Source organism: Saimiri boliviensis, chromosome 15, assembly GCF_048565385.1.
Source record: "Saimiri boliviensis isolate mSaiBol1 chromosome 15, mSaiBol1.pri, whole genome shotgun sequence".
NCBI classification, from domain to species: Eukaryota; Metazoa; Chordata; class Mammalia; order Primates; family Cebidae; genus Saimiri; species Saimiri boliviensis.
The window spans coordinates 45,747,411-45,764,559 of NC_133463.1; the positions used below are offsets into that span (position 1 = coordinate 45,747,411).

At 45.8% G+C, this 17,149-nt stretch overlaps 1 protein-coding gene across 5 annotated transcripts; it reads left to right on the forward strand.

Moving 5' to 3' along the window:
* The first annotated feature begins 3,224 nt into the window (after positions 1-3,224).
* Positions 3,225-13,994, forward strand: HEY1 (hes related family bHLH transcription factor with YRPW motif 1). 5 transcript variants are annotated; one of them, XM_074386962.1, is made up of 6 exons: positions 3,225-5,251; positions 6,112-6,167; positions 10,726-10,801; positions 10,923-11,018; positions 11,283-11,364; positions 12,247-13,994. In XM_074386962.1, exons 3-6 carry the CDS (start codon positions 10,751-10,753, stop codon positions 12,828-12,830), a joined length of 813 nt encoding a protein of 270 aa, XP_074243063.1. In that variant the 5' UTR covers positions 3,225-5,251; positions 6,112-6,167; positions 10,726-10,750; the 3' UTR covers positions 12,831-13,994. The 5 variants fall into 5 exon arrangements, with proteins under 5 accessions (XP_074243063.1, XP_074243064.1, XP_010349198.1 ...); XM_074386963.1 differs by lacking the exon at positions 3,225-5,251 and having other exon boundaries at positions 5,994-6,167; XM_010350896.3 differs by lacking the exons at positions 3,225-5,251; positions 6,112-6,167 and adding an exon at positions 10,233-10,448.
* Positions 13,995-17,149: the final 3,155 nt, after the last annotated feature.

The window sequence follows — 17,149 nt, forward strand, 5'->3', positions numbered from 1 at the left end:
AGAGAGAGAGACAGAGACAGAGACAGAGACAGAGAGAGAGAGAAAGAAAGAGAAAGAAAGAAAGAAAAGAAAAAGAGAAACAAAGATGGTACCAGGAGAGAACGAATTAGTTCTCTGGTGTCTCTTCTTATAAGGGCACTAGTCTCATTGTAGAGATTCCAGCCTCATAACCTCATCTAAACCGAATTATTTCCCAAAGGCCCCAACTCCAAATACTATTACATTGGGGTTTAGTACTTCAGCATATTAATTTGGGGTAACACAGTTCAGGAATGATATCCAGCCATGCTTATCCAACCATGCTTCACTTCTTTTGTATCTTGTAACTAGAATATTACCTGGCCCCACTAGCTTTTGACTACAGATGAGGTCACATTAATGCCTAAATTCCAATGATTCTTAACCCTTCCTGCCAGACTATAGGACTTTGGCCCCTTTCTAAATTCTCAGCCCCACCTGGGTAATGCCTCATTGATATTCAATGCTGTTTGTCAATGACATTTTCCTCTTGAAGGCCTGTGCACTTCCTCTATAGCTAAGCCCTAGTCATCATCATGTACCTTTATAGTGCCATTTGACAGTGTATATGTATGTATATGTGGGGGGCATGGGGTGGTGGTACAGAATTAACCTGTCCCAGTTCTCTGCAGCATATTGTCATTTGGGTGCTGATGTAACATTATTATTGTTGTTATTTTTACCAGAATTACCTACTACATAAATAACTCCTTCAGCTTTTGATCCTAAGCCTTTTCTCTAATGTGACTCAAAAATCTATCCTCTCAAGATAAAATATTTGCAAACCATGCATCCAACAGGGAACTAATATCCAGAGTTTACATGGAACTCAACAACAACAACAACAAATAACCCTATTAAAAAGTGGGCAAAGGATATGAATAAACATTTTGCAAGAAGACATCCAAATGCACAACAGGCATATGAAATAATGCTCAACATCACTAATGATCAAAGAAATGCAAATTGAAGCCACAGTGAGATATCATCTTACTCCAGTCTGAATGGCTATTATTAAAAAGTCAAAAAATAACAGATGTTGGTGAGGATATAAAGAAAACAGAACTCATATGCTGTTGGTGGGAATGTAAGTTAGTACAACTATGGAAAACTTTATGGAGGCTGCTCAAAGAACTGAAAATGACCATTTGATCCAGCAATCCCACTACCAGGTACATATTCAGGAAAACAAATCGTTATATCAAAAGGATACCTGCACACATGTACACATATATTTATCACAGCACTGTTTACAATAGCAAAAATACAGAATCAACCTAAGGGTCTATCAATGGATGATTTAATTTTAAAATGTGGTATATATACACAGTGAAGTACTATTCATCCATAAAAAATGAAATCATGTATTTTGCAGCTATAAGAATGGAACTGGAGGTCATTCTCTCTAACTGAAACGACTCTGAAGCAGAAAGTCAGATGTTTGTTCTCACTTTTTAAGTGGGAGCTAAATAATGTGTACACATGGACATAGGGTGTGGAATGATAGGCATAGGAACCTCAGAAGAGTAGGGGAATGGAAGGGAGATGGGTGATGAGAAACTGCTTAATGGATACAATGTACATTACTTGAGTGATGGATATGCTAAAAGTGAATGCTTCACCACTGCACAATATAGCCATGGAACAAAATTGCACGTGTACCTTTTAAATTTATACACTTTTTGTTTTTTGGAAAAAAGGAAAAATAAAAACTCTGTTCTCTCTTCTTTTCTCCCTCCTTTCTGCCCTGTGCTCCTGAATCAAAAGGTAAAACTATTTAATAAAAACCTTTTCAACTTCAAAGCTCCAGTGTGTATCAGTTCAGGCAAACAGATCACTTAGTGGATCGGCAGCCCTCTAGTTTCAAAGACGTAGAGTCTGTGAATTCCAATTTGGTGCTCACATGGACACCTGCTATACTTTAATTTTTTTTCTAGTGGTGCCAAAGGCATATACTTTAATAATTTTAAATCATTTTGGACTTATTTATAATAAATATCTAAGAACACAAAAAGCAATAAATTATGAAATTCTTGAAAACCAGATCCAAGGAAATCGTATATCCCAACTGTTGCAGGATTATCTCAGCACTCAGGCTACCCAGGAAACAAGCCTTTACTTCCACTAAATGCAGCTTGGCACCAAGTCCAGGGAGTAATACTCCCCAGATTGCTTTTGTGACATCCTAAGATTTATCTCATTTATATCTAGAGCTGTCTTGGACATGTAAAAATAAAAACTAGTTGAATTATTTAAATTATGAAAATATTCTGCAAATTACTATTTTAATTGAGAAAATAATATGCTGTATGTTAATATTTGTATCTCTCTCTCTCTTTATTTATTTATTTATTTAGAGACAGAGTTTCGCTCTTGTTACCCAGGCTGGAGTGCAATGGCGCGATCTCGGCTCACCGCAACCTCCGCCTCCTGGGTTCAGGTGATTCTCCTGCCTCAGCCTGCTGAGTAGCTGGGATTACAGGCACGCGCCACCACGCCCAGCTAATTTTTTGTATTTTTAGTAGAGATGGGGTTTCACCATGTTGACCAGGATGGTCTCGATCTCTTGACCTTGTGATCCACCCGCCTCGGCCTCCCAAAGTGCTGGGATTACAGGCATGAGCCACCTCATCGCGGCCTCTTTTTTTTTTTTTTTTTTAAGATGGGGTTTCACCATTATGGCCCTGCTGGTCTTGAACTCCTGACCTCAGAGATCCACCACCTTGGCCTCCCAAAGTACTAGGATTACAGGTGTGAGCTACCGCGCCCAGCCTTTTTTTTTTTTTTTTTTTTTTTTTTGGTATCATTTTAACTGAGAAAAGAATACATTACACTGTAAATTATTCTTTGAAGAAAAGAGGGTGTCATGGAATCAAACCAATGGCAGAGATTCAGATACAACTTTGGGCAAATCTCTTACTTCCTTTTGCATGGGCTTCCTTTTCTAAAGCTGGAGAAAATAATTTCCCTTTCCTGGGTTGCTGTGAGAATTCAATCAGTTATACGTGAAGTTCTTTGTGTGTGTGTGTGTGTGTGTGTGTGTGTGTGTGTGTGTGTGTGACGGAGTTTCGTTCTTGTTACCCAGGCTGGAGTGCAATGGCGCGATCTTGGCTCGCCGCAACCTCCACCTCCTGGGTTCAGGCAATTCTCCTGCCTCAGCCTCCTGAGTAGCTGGGATTACAGGCACACGCCACCATGCCCAGCTAATTTTTTGTATTTTTAGTAGAGACGGGGTTTCACCATGTTGACCAGGATGGTCTTGATCTCTTGACCTCGTGATCCACCCGCCTCGGCCTCCCAAAGTGCTGGGATTACAGGCTTGAGCCACCACGCCCGGCCCACGTGAAGTTCTTAAAACGGTTTCTGGTATATAGTGCCATGAAGTGCCATGAAGGTGTTTGTTATTACAAAGTATTTAAAAGTTAATACAAATTATTTTTAAGTAATTGGTTTCTTTGATTAGTCAGCAAATAACTTTCAGAAATAGGAAGTCAGATGCTTGCTCTCATTTATAAGTTTGGGTTAAATAATGTGTACACATGGAAACTGTGGAATCAGAGACAAAGGTTGCAGATGGAAGAGGAATAGGTGATGAGACATGACTCAGTAAAAGTTCTGTTTCAGCACTTGGCTTAGTAATAATTTGTATTAAGTTGCTTTTTGCTTGTGATTAATTTTTTTTTTTGTGGGTCAGTCATCTTTAACCAAAAGCAAAATGCATCCACCCTTATACTATGACAGTTTCCCAAAGTGTGTTCCTTGGTATGCAGTTTCAATGGAATGTTAGCATATGTTACGTGGAAAAAAAAAAGGTGCCGTAATTGGTGAGTTTGGGAAGCACTGAGTTAGACAAATTTAAATAAGGCTTCTTTAGTAGAATGTCTCTGAGCTTTTCACGCTGTAATGTGCTTTGAGATCTTACAGTTGGTTTCCCACATGTATTTGGAAATAGATTCTTTCATTTACAAAGGATCTTGAGAAATTAATGTTCTATGAAATGCATGTTGGTATTTTAAATATACATATTTTAAAAGATGGAGTTGATCACTGTGAAAGGGATTCACTGTCAGGCACGAGAGGCTCAGGACAGCTCAGGAAGAAGGCCAGGAGTTCCAGACTTGGTGGCCCAGCAAGGCTCAGGAAGAAGCATCCCGTATTCTAAACATCATCATCAACACCATAACATAAGCATAAAGCATAACATTTGTGTGGCACTTGAAAAAATGCGTTGTCTCATTTTACCTTTTGAAAAACCAAGTGAACGCTGAGCTATTATTTTATGGATGAGGAAACTGAGGTTCAGAGGTGAAGGTGTGGTGACAAGCTCAAGGCCACACAGCTAGTAAAGAGTGACTTGAACCCAGGCAGGTGACTTGAAATCCCTGCTTTTTCCACTGTACCATACCACAGCCTGTTAGGGTTCCAATTAAACAGCTCCTTCAAGGGAAACACCAAGGCATCTTACATCTGACCTCAATTAGGAAAGTTGATAGTGGAAGTGCACTTTGGCATGGCGTGACATGCCACAAGGCAATCTGGTGCTTAAGATGCTGCATCTAGAGAAAGCAGTAAGCATGAGGAACAAAGGAAAACTGGCACTTAGTCAACATTCCTGTGTTCTCATGAAGGAACTCCATGAACTCCATGAGTTCACTCCCAACTTATACATGTATTTATAGCACTACATGCCCAGGAGATGTTTCTTAATAAGAGATTCAAAAAACATAACTCTCACTAATGATGAATAGCAGATACTTATATTACTCAAAATAATCTAGTTCTCTTAATAAGAAGCACTGTTTCCTTCTGATGTTAAAAGATTACTTTCTAGAGACTCTGTTTTAATATATCCAATTACCAAATAATTATTTATACTGCCTTTCAACCTCATTAGATGTGTAACAGAGTATGAGAAGGAAACACAGAAGTAACTTAGTGCTCAGAGTTTATATACTCATGGGCAGAGCAGGTGTATTAAAAGCCAGTAATAACAGATGATGTTTATTGGGTGCTAACTAGTGGCCAAACATTGTTGTAACGTGCTTCACATAATTGATCATATGTAATTCGTGACATTTAAAAGTATTATTATTATTGTTATTATTATTTAGACAGAGTCTCAGTCTGTTGCCTAGGCTGAAGTGTGGTGGCATGCTCTTGGCTTACTGCAACCTCTGCCTCCCGGGTTCAAGTGATTTTCCTGCCTCAGCCTCCTGAGTAGTTGGGATTACAGGTAACTGTCACCATGCTCAGCTAATTTTTTTGTGTTTTTAGTAAAGATGGGGTTTTACCACCTTGGCCAGGCTAGTCTTGAACTCCTGACCTTGTGATCTGCCCACCTCGGTCTCCCAAAGCACTGGGATTACAGGTGTGAGCCACTGCGCCCGGCCGGAAAGTAACTATTATTAATATCACCATTTTACAGATAAGATTATTGAGGCTTAAATGTCCAAGCTAAGAACTTGTGAGCAGCTTGATAGAGATTGTGGCTTTTCTGCCTGATTGCTCTAGGTATGGCTCAGTGCCCAGCACAGACTAGGGGCTTTATACAAGTCTGTAGAGCAAATACATAAGCAAGCAGCCCTAAATGTTTCAGTCAACCACGGGCTGGCTTCACCTGAAAGTTGTTTTGACAAGGACCTTTGCCTCAGAATGGATACAGCACTTAGACTAAAAGGTCAGAGAGAGAGGCAGCCCCTGCTTTCTCAGAGGTGCAGGTGTAGCCTCTGGTTCTCTTGAGTGCCATGTCCCATGCTTGTTCAATTGAGATCACCTGCACCCACCAGCAAACTGACAGAGAAAGGGCCTCATGAAGTGTATCCAAGTAGGGACCTCCACAGCAGCCGATGATCTCATCAAGGCATCATTGAAGATTCTGGGCTTCCTCCCGGGCAGTCCCACACCCAGCTACTGCTTGCATCCCTTCCAACAAGCTGGCCACCCCAAGCCTCGTTCATAGAGAAATGCTGTGGCTGGAGTTTGAGGATGAACTGTTTCTCTCTGGAGGTTCTACCAGTTTACCTCTGGGGAGGCCCCCACCTGGGCCTGGCCTTGTGAGTGAATTCCTAAATCTGGAGTGTCTCTCTCTTCCAGGACATCTGGAGTATCTCTTCCGCAAGGGAATGCAGATAAAAGCAGCCTGCAGAATGGTAAGTAAATAACTGAACTCAGATTCTACAAACCAGGCAAGAAAATGAGCCTTTGAGCGAAATAAAAAAGGGTGATCCTTCAGGACAGATGAATTGTAAAAGGCAATGCTTGCCCACTTCCCCACCCTTAATTGGTAAAAGGTCCTTTTCCTGAGGGGCCAGGCCTGGGCAGTCCCATTTAAGCTGGAGAATGGGTCAATTTGCTAGAGGTACCTTGCATTCAGGGTAGCAGTGACTTTTAAAATCGTTCTTTGCTTAAAGCCTCCAGGGATAAATCCCCTCTATGTAGCAGATGGGAGAAAATGGGGGCTGGTGCCCTTAGTGGAACTCTCTCTTCTGATCCTACCACCCATGGTAGGTAGGTCTCCACCCCTTTCTTTCTGTTTATTACTGAACCACCTAGTTCACCTCTTCTTTATCTTAAGTCCCTTCCGAACTCCGAACAGGCCTTCCCAGACCTCATAAAGAATCCTCATCCCCTTGTTTCTCCTTACCAAGGAGTGCTTGCAAGCACTGGAGCATCTCTAACTATTTTAGTTGTGTATTCTGTCTTCTCCCTAGGATGTGAGTTCTGGGAGTGCAGGCTTGATGACTTTTGGGTCACCTTTGTTTTCAGGCCCTAGTACAGCTCATGTCACATAGAAGAATACACATTTACTGGATTCACTGAAAAATGAGAGTCAAAGTTAAGAAGCAGGACAACCCCATTTTTATTTATTTATTTATTTTTGAGACGGAGTTTTGCTCTTCTTGCCGAGGCTGGAGTGCAATAGCACCATCTCCGCTCACCGCAACCTCTGCCTCCTGGGTTCGAGCAATTCTTCTGCCTCAGCCTCCTGAGTAGCTGGGATTATAGGCATGTGTCACCATGCCAGGCTAACTTTGTATTTTTAGTAGAGATGGGGTGTCTTCTTTAGTAGAGATGTTGGTCAGGCTGGTCCTGAACTCCTGACCTCAGGTGATCTGCCTGCCTTGGTCTCCCAAAGTGCTGGGATTACAGGTGTGAGCCGCCGTGCCCAGCCTTCATTTTTAATTTTTTAAGAGACAGAGTCTCTGTTACCAAGGCTGGAGTGCCGTGGCATGACTATAGTTCATTGCAGCCTTGACCTCCTGGGCTCAAGCCTAAGCCTCTGGAGTAGACAGGACACCAGCCACCATTCCTGGTGAATTTTTAAATTTTCTCTAGAGATGGGGATCTTGCTGTGTTGCCCAGCTTGGTCTGGAACTCCTGGCCTCAAGCAGTCTTCCCACCTCAGCTCCCTGAGCAGCTAGGACTACAGGTGCATGTCATGCCTGGCTAATTTTTAATTTTCTTTTTTAAGAAATGGGGGTCTTGCTGTGTTGCCCAGGCTTATCTGGAGCTCCTGGACTCAAGCAATCTTTCTGCTTGGGCCTCTCAAAGTTTCGGGATTACAGGTGTGAGCCACTGCGCCTGGTCATAGAGAACTTCCTTTTTGACAGAAAAGTAATCATGAACATGTGAGCAGCATTTCATTTAGATGCCAATGTAGAGCTAAGCATCCCTAACTCCACTTGGTCTTTTCCTCTCACCCAACATCTGCAGCTTGTCCATGCCTCTCCACGGCAGCAGAAATGGGCCAAAGCAGGAAAGGCTGACTCACTGTAGATGCCAGAGGCTGGGAAAATTTAGAGCCAGAGGGGAATTAGACACACTGGTTCTGGGGAAGGATGGCCTGTTTACTCTTGGGAACGGAATGGAAGGTGAGAGGGACTTCTGGAAGGCAGAGGAGGGCAGGTGGGATGGTTTCCTATGCCTGGAGCATCAGGTTCTGGGAGGGAAGAGGCAGGGAGTAGTGATGGATGCCCTGGACTGAAGACTGGGAGAGCCAGGAAGGAGCCTTAAAATTGGTACCTCCACAGAGAAAGCCCAGTGGTGGATTGACCTTGGACTGACAACTGACAGGCAGAATGCGGTGAAGTTTCAGGAAGTCAGAGGTCTGGGGTGCCAGCAATAAACTCATGATGGCTGATGGAAGGGCGCAGCCTAGACAGGGAAGCAGAGGGGCTAGGGCTGGAGGCGATGTGAAGTGGAATAAGCTTCCGTGAGAGCCAGGAGGTAGTATTTCCTGTGTGTATGTGTTGGGGGCGGGTGTGGAGTGGGGGGTGCCCAGAGAGGAACTATGGATTGGGCCCAGGTGGGCCAGTCAGAGTGTTTGGCATCCAGGGTGTTTTAAGATGGCATTGAGGCTGGGCGTGGTGGCTCACGCCTGTGATCCCAGCACTTTGAGAGGCCGAGGCGGGCAGATCATCTGAGGTCAGGAGTTTGAGACCAGCCTGGCCAACATGGTGAAACTTAGTCTCTACTAAAAATAATAATTTAAAAAATTAGCTGAGTGTGGTGGTGCGCGCCTGTAATCCCAGTTACTCGGGAGGCTGAGGCAGGAGAATCGCTTGAACCTGGGAGGCAGAGGTTGCAGTGGGCTGCACTCCAGCCTGGGCGACAGAGTGAGAAAAAAAAAAAAAAAAAAAAGATGGCATTGAGATCAATAAAGTAGTCTAGAAATCAGGAAGCTTTTTGCAAAGAGCAAACGCCTTTTGTTATCCTCACCGATATGTATTAAGCTTTCCCTCACAGACAGGACTACAAGCCTCAGAGGGGATCTGAGAGGAATGTGAATTACTCTGCACCTTTGTAAGGGGCAGAAAACCGGATTTTCAAATTTGAAACAATCATCCTGTTTCTGGAATCAGAAATCAGTTTAGAGATTTACAAACGTATTTTAAAAAATCTGTCTTCCTGGGGGATTCGGGAAGGGGGGACTTCACGTAGCACGCCACGCCAAGCCACCGAAACCAGAGATGTGTGTGTGTCTGGGGTCACAGACGTGTATTCCCTCAGCAAGGCCGGCCTTAGACGCAAACGCCAGCACCGCCACCCTGTCGCCCGCTGAGAGGATCTGGCCGCCAACGCCGGAGCGGGGGAAGGCGGGGGGACAACAAAAATCCCCAGCATAATGGACATCCCCAGTGACGGTTGGGTTCCCCCGCTCCCCCTAGTCAGCCGAGAAAACAAGTGCTCCACTTCCCCGGAAATAAGATGCACAGGGGTATTCATTCCATTCCGCGGCTGGGAAGCCCCTGCGGAAAGGAATCTGGCTGCCCGTGCGGCCTGGATCCCAGAAATCCAAAAAGAACGTCCCCTGAGCCCACAGCTTGCTCCTCCATGTGACCAGCATCCCTGGGCTGGTGGCCACCGTGGACGCGCCCGGCGCCCCCTCTCCCGGCTCCCTCCGGATTCCGCGGAGCCGCCAGCGCGCGGCCCGGCCAGGTGCACCCGGCACGGCCCCGCCAACAGCGCGCGCTTCCAGCCGCCGGGCACGGGCGGCCACGCAGGCGAGATTTACGGTGGCGCTGGGCGGCGGCTTCCGGGGCCGGCCGGCGCCCAGGCTCCGATTACAGGTTCACACCGGGGGCCCGGCCCGCGGCCGCCCAGGCCCCGCCGGCGCGCCCTCGCGCGGCCCGGCTCCCCGCCTGCCTATTCTTCTCCTTTCATGCGGACGCCCAGCGCCCCCGCCGCCGCCGCCAGCGCGGCCGCCGCCGCCGTCGCCGGCCGCCCGGATTGGCTGGCGGCCGCGGCGCCAGCACTTTCCCACGGCCCGCGGCGCGTGCGGCTCACCGGAGGCGCTGCAGGCGCGGCCCTGGCGCGCGGCCAGGCCAATCGGGGCGCGCGGGGCGGGAAGGGGCCGCGGCCGCCGGCGGGCTTGTGTCCTGGCCCGGCCTCCCGCGCCTCCCCACCGCCCGTGCCTCCTCCTTCCCCAGAGTGCAAGCCCGGCGAAGCCCCCGCGGAGCAGACGCACCGCCGCCGGGCAGGGGTGGGCGCGGAGGGCGGGGGCGCGGTCGGCTCGCACCCTCCGCCTTCCTCCCGCCCCTTCCCGGAGCCGCTGTCAATCAGCGGTGCGAGAAGCCGGATTGGCCGGGGGGCGGCTGTTGCCCTGGAGCTGCTGCCCCGCCTTCTCGCCCCCTCGCCCGCCTTCCCCACTCCCTCGCCCTCCCCAGAGCCCTGGGAAGGGGCTTAGCGTGGGAAAGGATGGTTGAGTTTTAACCAGAGGCAAAGCGTGAGCGGGATCAGTGTGTGCGGAACGCGAGCAGCCGAGCGCGGAGAGGCGCTGCTGTAGTTAACTCCTCCCTGCCCGCCGCGCCGACCCTCCCCTGGAGCCCCCGGGCAGCCAGCATGAAGCGAGCTCACCCCGAGTACAGCTCCTCTGACAGCGAGCTGGACGAGACCATCGAGGTGGAGAAGGAGAGTGCGGACGAGAATGGGTGAGCTGGCGGCGGCGGTGCGGAGCCAGAGCTGGAGGCGAGCGCCGGCCGGCCGCGGTGACAGCGGGCGAGGACCCTTGGCGCGCCGGTGCCCTGCGCCGACCTCAGCGCGTCGCGGGCTGCCGGCCGCCTGCGGCCAGGGAGACTCCCGGGGCGCTTTCCAGCCCAAGTTGCAAAACAGTCTGAGTGCGGGGAGGGAGTGGGGGCGATCTCTTGGATCACCTCCCCTCGTTTAACGGCAATTTCAGTTTTTGTTCGTTTTTTCCCCTCTTTTCAGAAACTTGAGTTCGGCTCTAGGTTCCATGTCCCCAACTACATCTTCTCAGATTTTGGCCAGAAAAAGACGGAGAGGAGTGAGTCTCTTTGCAATCTCCTTTTATTTTTGTTAATTAACGGAAACAACCACCTTTTTTTGTCTTTGAAATTCACAGTAGTAATGGAAATACCTTCCTTTGTTTTGCTTGCCTTCTGCAGATAATTGAGAAGCGCCGGCGAGACCGGATCAATAACAGTTTATCTGAGCTGAGAAGGCTGGTACCCAGCGCTTTTGAGAAGCAGGTAATGGAGCAAGTAGGTAAAGATCTCCGCGTAGCTATCCGCACCTTCTGACTCCTTCCCCCCATTAATCTCATCCGCCTTGGAAAATAGCCGTGTCGCTGTGCCTAGATGAATTCGTACACAGATGCCAACATATTTTGTGAAGACAACTGATTTTGTTTTAGTCCATACTTTACGATTTACAAAGCATATATATTTGCATACATGTATTCATATTTTAAGTTGTTTCCCAAAGGACCTTGTGCCAAATCAATCTTTTGTCATTCTCATCTTTAGGGATCTGCTAAGCTAGAAAAAGCCGAGATCCTGCAGATGACCGTGGATCACCTGAAAATGCTGCATACCGCAGGAGGGAAAGGTACATCTCCTAGACCTGGTGGGGGCTCTGAGTGGTTGGCATAGAGTGAGCAGCGGCTGAAGGCCAGGATTGGTGCAGTAGCTGCCTGATGTTTCTTTGGTGGTGGGGAGAGAACGGTATGTGGTATATGCAGTTTCCTGTCAGTACCTTTTAGAATGCACATAGAATCTTCTCCGGTGAATTCACCACTCCAGTTCTCTGCAGGTTGAGCTAGTGCATCTTTTGGAAAATACCTATTATTTGTGAAGTCTTCAAAAGTTGTGACAGCCCTGATTCAGATCAGGTAGCTCTCACATTTGTCCATTGCTATTTTGAGAAAAAGCATTCAAAAACAATATGTGGTCTTATTTCGGTATATGGGATTGAAAAAAAATGTGCTGTCACATGCCTCTTGAGGAAAGAAATGTATTGTGGTTAAGCAGAGAAAGCCTAACAGGAGACCAACGTCTGTGTGTCTGTCTCCAGCAGGAAAATGCTTTACTGAGGTCCAAGTGCCTAAAAGCTCCGCGATGATAACTTACATCTGTGTGCCTAATGAATTTCACTGCTCTGTGGTTTCTCTGTCCTTGATGTATTTTTTGTTGTTGTTGAGGGAAAACATTAAAGGAATGAACATAGTTTCATCTGCTGGTAGGGCATAATTCCAGTTTCTGCTCTGCAGCTTCTAATTGGACTTTGAACTTGTATTAGCAAACACATTCTGCTCATGTTGATTAATGCAAAGATTTCGGTCGACTCCACAATATTTAGACTTTCGGAAGAACCCTTGAGTGTTGTTTTTAAGGGATGCAGGTATCTGCCAGGAAGGGCTGCCTCTGGGATTGAAAGAAATGCGGGAAATGAGCAAAGCCCTGAGATTTTTTCTTTTGTTCTTTTCCTTAGGTTACTTTGACGCGCACGCCCTTGCTATGGACTATCGGAGTTTGGGGTTTCGGGAATGCCTGGCAGAAGTTGCCCGTTACCTGAGCATCATCGAAGGACTAGATGCCTCTGACCCGCTTCGAGTTCGACTGGTCTCGCATCTTAACAACTACGCCTCCCAGCGCGAAGCCGCGAGCGGCGCCCACGCGGGCCTCGGACACATTCCCTGGGGGACCGCCTTCGGACATCACCCTCACATCGCGCACCCGCTGTTGCTGCCCCAGAACGGCCACGGGAACGCGGGCACCACGGCCTCGCCCACGGAACCGCACCACCAGGGCAGGCTGGGCTCGGCACATCCGGAGGCGCCTGCTTTGCGGGCGCCCCCTAGCGGCAGCCTCGGACCGGTGCTCCCTGTGGTCACCTCCGCCTCCAAACTGTCGCCGCCTCTGCTCTCCTCGGTGGCCTCCCTGTCGGCCTTCCCCTTCTCTTTCGGCTCCTTCCACTTACTGTCTCCCAATGCACTGAGCCCTTCAGCACCCACGCAGGCTGCAAACCTTGGCAAGCCCTATAGACCTTGGGGAACGGAGATTGGAGCTTTTTAAAGAACTGATGTAGAATGTGGGAGGGGAAAGTTTGAAATCCCAGCTGGGCTGGACTGTTGCCAACATCACCTTAAAGTCGTCAGTAAAAGGAAAAAGGTACACTTTCAGATAATTTTTTTTTTTAAAGACTAAAGGTTTGTTGGTTTACTTTTTTCTTTTTTAATGTTTTTTCATCGTGTCATGTATTAGCAGTTTTTAAAAATTAGTTGTTAAATTTTGTTCAAAACATTACATTGAAATAGTGAGTATAAGCCAACACTTTGTGATAGGTTTGCACTGTGCCTAATTTTACTTTGTAAACCAGAATGATTCCGTTTTTGCCTCAAAATTTGGGGAATCTTAACATTTAGTATTTTTGGTCTGTTTTTCTCCTTGTATAGTTATGGTCTGTTTTTAGAATTAATTTTCCAAACCACTATGCTTAATGTTAACATGATTCTGTTTGTTACTATTTTGACAGATTAAGGTGTTGTATAAATAATATTCTTTTGGGGGGAGGGGAACTATATTGAATTTTATATTTCTGAACAAAGCGTTGACAAATCAGATGATCAGCTTTATCCAAGAAAGAAGACTAGTAAATTCTCTGCCTCCTATAGCAGAAAGGTGAATGTACATACTGTTGGTGGCCCTGAATCGATATGACCAGCTGCTGGTGTCTGCCAGGACTGGCAGTTCCGATTTAGTTAGGAGAGAGCAGCTCATAGTTAGGTCTCATTTGGAGTGTTGGTGGAAAGGAAACTGAAGGTAATTGAATAAAATATGCCTGCATTCACCAGCTCCAGCAATGTAATGAATTCTTAATCACACGGATCTCAAATTCACAAATGTTAACATGGATAAGGGACCACGGTGTGCAAGCGGTCAATTGAGTAGTACAGTGGAACCTGTTAAATGCATCCTAATTTTCCCGGAACTGCCATATTTTCTTTTTGGAAATTCCTATGTGAGTTTTCCTTTTGGTGCATGGAATTGTGGTTGCTGAGATATTTAAAAGGGCTTTCCTGCCTCCTTCTCTTTGATTTATTTAATTTGATTTGGGCTATAAAATACCATTTTTCAGGTTTATTCTTTTAGCAGGTGTAGTTAAATGACCTCCACTGAACTGGGTTTGACCTCTGTTGTACTGATGTGTTGTGACTAAATAAAAAAGAAAGAACAGTATTCTGTGGTGTATGTCTTACATACCTCAGCCTTTCCCCTCTTGCCTAAGAAAACATAAACTTTCCTTGGTTTTCATTTTTGCTGATCAGTTTGTATGTTTACCAGTTTCATTCTTCTTGGACTTCTAAACGGTGTGAATTCGTGCCATTGAATAAGGTGACTTCATTACAATGCAGAGCTTTGGCCTGCCTCCCACAAGGGGACATGGCCCTTTTGCTCTTATGTCAGATGGTCTGGCCCTAAACTGGCCATCTGTGGACTAGGAAAGCTGAAATCAGACTGAGACATACAGGGGTGGAAGGGAGCTTGGATGAAATATTTTAAAACTGTATTGACTATCTGACACATTTACTGAGAGTACCTACTATGTGCTCAGTTCTATGCTGAGAGAATGGAAATTTATTTCTTTTTATTTTTTTAAATGGCAAAATAGGAACACCTAAATGCTGCTATCCCTGAGACCCCATGCAGGGGCTGGGAAATCTGTGGCCCGATGAGCGGTGGCAGGCTGTAATTCTGCACCTGCATAGCTCCAGGAGTCTTCACTGGTCTTGTTTCCAGGGAATTCATTTAACTCTTTAGTTGCATTGGATTCCTGAGCTGTGTATCGAGGAAGCTGACATATGCTTTAGGTTAGAACAAAACACTGCCAGCACGAGGCTGTATTCTGGGCCCCAGGGGAGAGGAGTGTCTTCCCATTGCCTTAAAAGAAGTTCTCTGCCAATTAAGGAGTGCTCCTCAGGAGTTTGCCTTGATCCTGAGGGTTGTGGGTAGGAGAGGGAGAAAACCCATGCTGGCAGATGATAAAGCCTTCCTTTTCTTTGCCCAAACACAGAGCTCCTCCTCCCATTTAGTGGGGGAAAAAAAAAAACACAGAAAGCAAAGAGAAGTTTGGACTTTGAATTTGAGCATCGACTTCTGGTCCCTGAGAAGGGATGGGAGACTGGCATTTTTGCGATTGTGGGTTTCCAATCCCTTGAAAGCTTTCTGTGCATGGCCTCAGACGTTGATCCCTCTTGTGATGCACAGCCCTGCTCTCAGCATTGCCTGTGCCACGCAGACACTTTCTGTCTGTCATAAGGCTGTGATGGAAAGTGTTATGCTAATTTCTGCCAAGTGTCAGTTTAATTTTAGCAACCGCGATTTCCAGTGACATTACAGCATTACTGAACAGCATTGAGCTTCGACTGTCTCTAACTGTTACATAGGTTTAGATGGCTGCTAATGTGGCATGAAGTAAAACCTCTCATTTGCTGGCTCTGCTGAAAGAGTGTGACACTATAAAACATGTAGCACTTCCATTTGTCTCAACCATGACAGCTAGATCTGGTTAGCACTTTTTTCTTTTAGCGGGAGGTCTGGCAGTTCATTTCCAGATTACTTGCTTTTCCATGGAAATATTCTGGTTTCTTTTCAAGCCCTTTCAAGGTGAAAGTATCTGAGGATGGTTCAAGTATATGAGCTTCCTGGGAAGCAGGATGGAGTATGACTATGTACCAATAGTGAATAAAAAAATTAAGAACACTCCCATTTCTATTCAGAATCAATGCAATTAAAAAAAATAACATCAGGTTATCAGGGCCAGCACGCGCACGCACACACACACACACACACACGTATATATACACACATATATACTTATATATACATACATATATATATATATATATATATATATATATATATTTTTTTTTTTTTTTTTTTTTTTTTTTTTTCTGAGATGGAGTTTTGTGTTTCATTCTTGCTGCCCAGGCTGGAGTGCAATGGTGTGATCTCGGCTCATTGCAACCTCTGCCTCCTAGGTTTTATAAGCAATTCTCCTGCCTCAGCCTCCTGAGTAGCCAGGATTACAGGCATGTGCCACCACACCCGGCTAATTTTTGTATGTTTAGTAAAGATGGGGTTTTTCCCATGTTGTTCAGTCTGGTTTTGAACCCTCAACCTCAGGTGATCCACCCACCTTGGCCTCCCAAAGTGCCAGGATTGCAGGTGCGAACCACCACACCCAGCCAGGGCCAGCATATCTTTGTGTTATATGTATATTTATAATACATCTACCGGTGTAAACAAAATTTTTTCAGAGAATGCATAAGTTTACCTTATAAGGAAAATAGTATCATTGGTTATAAAGAATCTTGACGGGCCTCAATAATTACCCACTTATTTTCATTTAATGTATTACCATGAATTAATATGATGAAGTAGATAGATGGGCAGAATTCTTGTATTTAAAAAAGCTTCTAAAAGAAGAATCCAAGAAATAATTGTTTCTAATGTATTCAGTCTAGCTAAATTAGGATGTGATTTTTATTCAGGTTTTCATTGCCCCACTCTGTGACTCACTAAAATCATGATATTTTAAATATAGATTATTTAAATTTGAAATCCCTCAGGAAATGTTTTATCTCCTAGTTATACTTTTCCCCAGCCCTTCCCATCTATACCACTATCACAGCTTTGATGCCTTCATTAGTTTCTAGTGATGATTTATAATTAAAATCACTTCAGAGCTAGTATCATCTGAGACACTGCTTCAAATGTGCCCCAGTTTCATTTACAACCGGAGTCCCAGGGAATGAGAGCATCTTGGAAAGGGGACCAGAATTTTGGCTTCTGCTTTTACCTAATTGGGTGACACTGGATAAGTCATTGCAATTCTCTGAACCCTACTTTCCCCATTCTGATTCCCACTTTCCTCATCTGCCAAATAAAGTGGTTGGACCCGCTGAGGGTCCTAGATGCCATGTGACAGAGACTGGCACTGCTGGGGAGGGATGCAGTGGTGTCAGGTGAGTGATGACCCAGGGAGCATGTCACATGTTCCCAGCACCCATTCTGTCTCCAGGTCTGGCTGAAGGGTCAGGCCTATTGTTCCTATGTGGGAATTTTGGTCCAACATTAGCAGATCTTTCAAGTTTTCAAGAGCATCTCCAAATTTGGATTTTTAGATGAAATTGTCCAATCTTTACTGGTTGGTCACTAACTCACCAAAACCTGCCTGTCAGAAAGACTGAGCCATGGTCAACAACTATTTCTCAGCTTCCAGGACTCTAACCTGAATGGCTCTCTGGAGGGTGAGACTTTTCTCATCTTTGTCATGCATGGTTTGAATACGCTGCAATAAATGGGTAAACATAAGCTAAAATAAAATAAAC

Excerpts from the sequence above, each read along its gene's own strand:
- HEY1 (XM_010350896.3), top strand. The coding sequence starts at position 10,360 with ATGAAGCGAGCTCACCCCGAGTACAGCTCCTCTGACAGCGAGCTGGAC. Across the intron at positions 10,802-10,922 it reads CCAGAAAAAGACGGAGAGGA|ATAATTGAGAAGCGCCGGCG; the intron begins GTGAGTCTCTTT and ends TGCCTTCTGCAG. Across the intron at positions 11,365-12,246 it reads GCATACCGCAGGAGGGAAAG|GTTACTTTGACGCGCACGCC; the intron begins GTACATCTCCTA and ends TCTTTTCCTTAG.